General features: G+C 38.5%; 1 protein-coding gene across 1 annotated transcript; it reads right to left on the bottom strand.

The window, feature by feature from the left end:
- Positions 1-982: 982 nt before the first annotated feature.
- Positions 983-3265, bottom strand: LOC109215174. The gene is made up of 2 exons (XM_019379190.1): positions 1464-3265; positions 983-1370 (listed from the first exon to the last, which is right to left on the bottom strand). The coding sequence occupies exons 1-2, from the start codon at positions 3263-3265 to the stop codon at positions 983-985; spliced, it is 2190 nt and encodes a 729-aa protein (XP_019234735.1).
- Between the last annotated feature and the right edge of the window lie 1224 nt (positions 3266-4489).

Genomic DNA, 4489 nt, shown 5'->3' with positions numbered 1-4489 from the left:
GATGCTGCATAGTTTCTTCCCTTGGTTCAATGCAACACCAGCATTTTGATGCCATTAAATAACCTAATTTTCTATAGAATTCATCTAAAGGTAGTTTATTCCTCCAGACTTTCCACATGAAAAAGGATATTTTGAATGGCAATCCTTTTATCCAAATGTTCCTATAAGCAATACAAGGATCTTGTCTTCTTCTGACATACTCCCAAGCAAATTTGACACTAAATTCCCCCTTTGTCTCAAGCATCCAAACTGGCTTATCAATCATGTTGCTCCTAAATGGAGGCTGTATATTTTCCAGAATAAAAGAAGCAAGTTCATCAGGAAGTATATTTCTTATTTTTTCTTCATTCCACTGCCCTCCATGTACCACATCATATATGTTTTGGATAGACTCATCAATCACAAAATCTGCAGGAGTAACAAAATACAAAGCCCCCAGTCCAGTCCAATTTTCATACCAAAATAAAGAAGATCCCATCCTAGGTTGCCAAAGAATCTGATGTTCAATGATGTCTCTGCACTCAAGCATTTTCCTCCACACATGTGAGCCCTCTCTCCAAGGTACTACAATAGGATTAAGCTTCTTGCAGTATTTCTGGCTTATAAAAGAGCTCCACAAGCTTGGTTTGGTTCTGAAATTCCACCAAAGCTTGCAAAATAATGCAGTAGCCATATCATGTAATGATCTGAAGCCCACTCCTCCTTCCTCACATGGTAAGCACAGTGTATTCCAAGATGCCCAATGTCTATTTGATGTACCCACTGAATCACTCCAGAAGAACTGAGCAAATACCTTATGCATTCTGCTAATAACATAAGATGGAGGATTAACTGCAGAGAGCAAGTGAATGGGCATGCTTTGCAGAACATGACTGATAAGTACTGCCCTTCCTCCAATGGATAATAGCTTTCCTTTCCAGTTCTGTAGCTTGTCCATAACCTTTGTTATCAAATCCTGATAATATGCCATTCTCCTTCTAAGTTAAAAAATAGGACACCCCAGGTATGTAAATGGAAATTCCTGCTTAGGAATGCCTGTAATCCTCTGAACCTTATCTATCACCTGCACTCTGGCTGAGTGATGCATATAGATTGCTGATTTGCTTCTATTTATCAATTGCCCAGAAGCAGTTTCATATGCTGCCAAGATTTGCATAATGAGTTGCAGTGATCTAGCATCTGAAGAGGAGAAGATTATTGTATCATCGGCATAGGCTAGATGATTAATCTTAAGACTCCATTTTGGAAGGCCAAAAACACAAAAGCTGGGATTATTATGTAATGAGTTTAAACCTCTAGAAAGAGCTTCTGCTGCCAGTATAAATAAGGCAGGTGACAAAGGGTCACCTTGTTTGACTCCTCTAGTTGATCTAAAGAAGCCATGAGGTTGACCATTTAACAATATAGAGTACCAGTTATTTGATACAAGCCCAAACACCAGCCCTATAAATCATTCTCCAAACCCCATTTTTCTCAGCACCTTTGATAAGAACAGCCAAGATAAACGATCATAAGCTTTGGTCATATCCAATTTTATCACAACATTTGGACCTTCCTTGGTTCTCATTCTGATATCAGTAACTATTTCTTGTGTCAATAACACATTTTTCACTATGCTTCTCCTTTTGACAAAACCTGCCTGCTCCTCTGAAATTAGACTAGGCAAAATACCAGCCAGTCTCTCATGCACCACTCTTGAGAAAATTTTATTCACAAAATTGCTGAGACTATTTGGTCTCATGTCTAAAAATGTCTCTACTTCTTTCTTTTTTGGCAGAAGTACCAAGTTTGTATGAGTTACAAATCTTGGCAATGCATGTCCATTAAAGAAAGCTATAACCATGTCTTCTATATCATCAGCAATTATATCCCAGCATGAGTGAAAGAATGTACCATTAAAACCATCCGGTCCACCAGCTTTTTCTCCACTAAGCCCAAAAACTGCAGTTTTGATCTCTTCCTTGGTAGGCTGCTGCACTAACTCCATGTTTTTCTCATTGTCCACCATAATAGGTATATGTTGCAATATTTCAAAAGAGCTAGGTGCAGATTCCTCATGAAACTGGGCTTGATGGAACCTTATTGCCTCCTTTGCCATGTCTGCTTCCTCTTCTAACCAAATTCCCGCTTCATTCTGTATTCTTTTTAACTGTAATCTTTTCCTTCTCCCATTGACTTGTGCATGAAAAAACTTTGTATTTCTGTCCCCATCTTGAAACCAAGCCATGCCTGATTTTTGCCTCCAAAATTCCTCCTCTAAACTCAGATATCTAATGAGTTCAGCTTGCACTTTTTGTAATCTTTTTCTATTTTCATATGTTGGATGCCTTTCAAACTCAGCTTCATGCACCAATACCACCTCTTCTAGACTATCTATTTTCTGAAATATATCACCATAGGTTGCCTTGCTCCATGTTGACAATGCTTTCTTTACTTTCTTCAACTTGAGATTGAACATAATAAAAGGATCAGCAGCAAAATCTGCACTCCAGTTTTCCTTTACAACAGATTTAAAAGTAGGATGTTTGGTCCAGAAATTGAGGAATCTAAAAGGCTTTTTCACTGGCACCATATTGTTTCTACAGTTTAGCATCATAGGACTGTGATCTGACCCTACCTTTGATAGATGAGTGATTTCAAGGGCAGGCATCAGGTTCTGAAACTCTGCATTTGCTAGGCACCTATCCAGCCTCTTGAATATACAATCTTCTCCTGCTCTTCCATTCCACCAGGTATATATGCTACCCTTAAAGCCTAAATCTGTGAGGTTGCATGTGGTAACACAATGTCTAAAGTCATCTACCTCATTTAGAGAAACAGGCAATCCACCAAACTTCTTCTCCTCATCCCATATCATATTGAAATCACCCCCCACAAGCCAAGGAAGTGACATATCTCTGGCTAGGTAATACATGTTATCCCACAGTTCTATTCTATCAGTGGGATCACATTTAGCATATACAAAGGTTACTGTGATTGATACCTGCGTATCCATGTTTGTAATCCTCATTGTCATCTGTTGCTCCATGTTAATCAAAATATCTACATCATGATCTTCATCAACAAACACCCAAATTTTGTTTGATACATTACCACAAGCCTGCAACATACCTTTCTTCCTCCTGTACCACTCCAGCTTCCTAGGTTTTTGTTTTGGTTCCACGATTCCTATGAATTGAAAATGATGCTGCTTATTCATGTTGATTAGTCTTTCAAAAGCTTGCTTTTTCTTGACTGACCTTATATTCCATATGAGTGCATTCATGATTGATTATGGGATTTAGATAGATTTCTTCTTGTTTGGACCCCAGGAACTACACTTTGAGTTTCCTTTGGATTTTTCTTTTTCCCTCTCCCTGCTGATTTTCCTTTATCCGTATGTCTAGGAGATAAATCACCCATCCTTGCCACATTCCTAAAATTTTGTGTTGTTGATTCCTCATCAAAGTCTCTACCTGCTTCCTCTATGTGATTCACCTACCTATGTTCATCTTCTTGTATTGCCACATGCTGTTGAGTATTAGAAAGACCCATTGCAGTACCTGCCTTGTCTATGATAGTCTGATCTTCCTCTAGTTCATACTGCCTGTTTTTGATTGTGACTACTACACCATGAGATTGGATTGTTTAGGATCTGGGGGCTTCTCTGTTGGCTCTTCATTATTACCTTCTTTAATACCTTTCACACCTTCTTCTGTACCACCAGTAGGTTTTGTAGGAGCTATATTTGGATCAGCTGGAGATAACTCTTTGCTAGGATTGAAATTCAACACCTGTTTATTTCCTTCTTCTTCTGCATTCTGTTGCTCTTCTTCAATTTGTACAGGTTTCTCCACATTGCTACTGCTCTCCACCCTTGTTTTCTGCTTTTTGCTTGTGTTATTCACACTTTGTTCTTCCTTATCATTTTGTTCATCTGATGACTCTTCTTCCCCAGTAGCACCATCTGGTAATTCACCTTCTTCTGAATCCACTTCAGTTTGTTGATGCCATAACTTCTTCCCATTGAGTTGCTCTCTTTCATCCCCTTCAGGTATCCTATCAATTGCAGTAAATTCCCATGATTGAGAAGGAATTTCTTGACATGATTGATTTGTTGCCACATTCCCACCAAAAGTTCTGCTAACCCAATGGGCAGTAGCTTCTTTTGGTACACATTGCTCCACCATTTCTTTATCTCCTTTCCTACCCTCATTAAGATTTGCTTGATTATCAACCTTAGAGGATGCAATTCTGGACACAGTAGGCTTAATTACTTGAACATTTAAATTCAAATTCTCAGATTCATTTGTCTTTTGAACAGGACTGTTTTTCTTTGAATTGTCCTCCACTAGTGCCAATTGATTATTTTTATTGTTCTCATCCTCTTGTACCTCCAACACTACAAATTTGTTGGTAGTTTGAACACTTTGTTCTGCAACTTTTTCAACAGCAACAATCTCCCTTCCTGCTGGTACTAGTTCTTTCCCAGTTGTTTCATTATTCCCTT

This window comes from Nicotiana attenuata, unplaced genomic scaffold, assembly GCF_001879085.1.
Source record: "Nicotiana attenuata strain UT unplaced genomic scaffold, NIATTr2, whole genome shotgun sequence".
Lineage (NCBI taxonomy): Eukaryota > Viridiplantae > Streptophyta > Magnoliopsida > Solanales > Solanaceae > Nicotiana > Nicotiana attenuata.
The sequence above is the reverse complement of the archived record's forward strand: the minus strand, read 5'-3'. Positions and strand labels throughout refer to the sequence as shown.

Coding starts and splice junctions, on each gene's coding strand:
- LOC109215174 (XM_019379190.1), bottom strand. CDS start 3,265: ATGAATGCACTCATATGGAATATAAGGTCAGTCAAGAAAAAGCAAGCT. Junction 1,371..1,463: donor AAGGTGCTGAGAAAAATGGG/GTTTGGAGAATG, acceptor TGGCTTCTTTAG/ATCAACTAGAGGAGTCAAAC.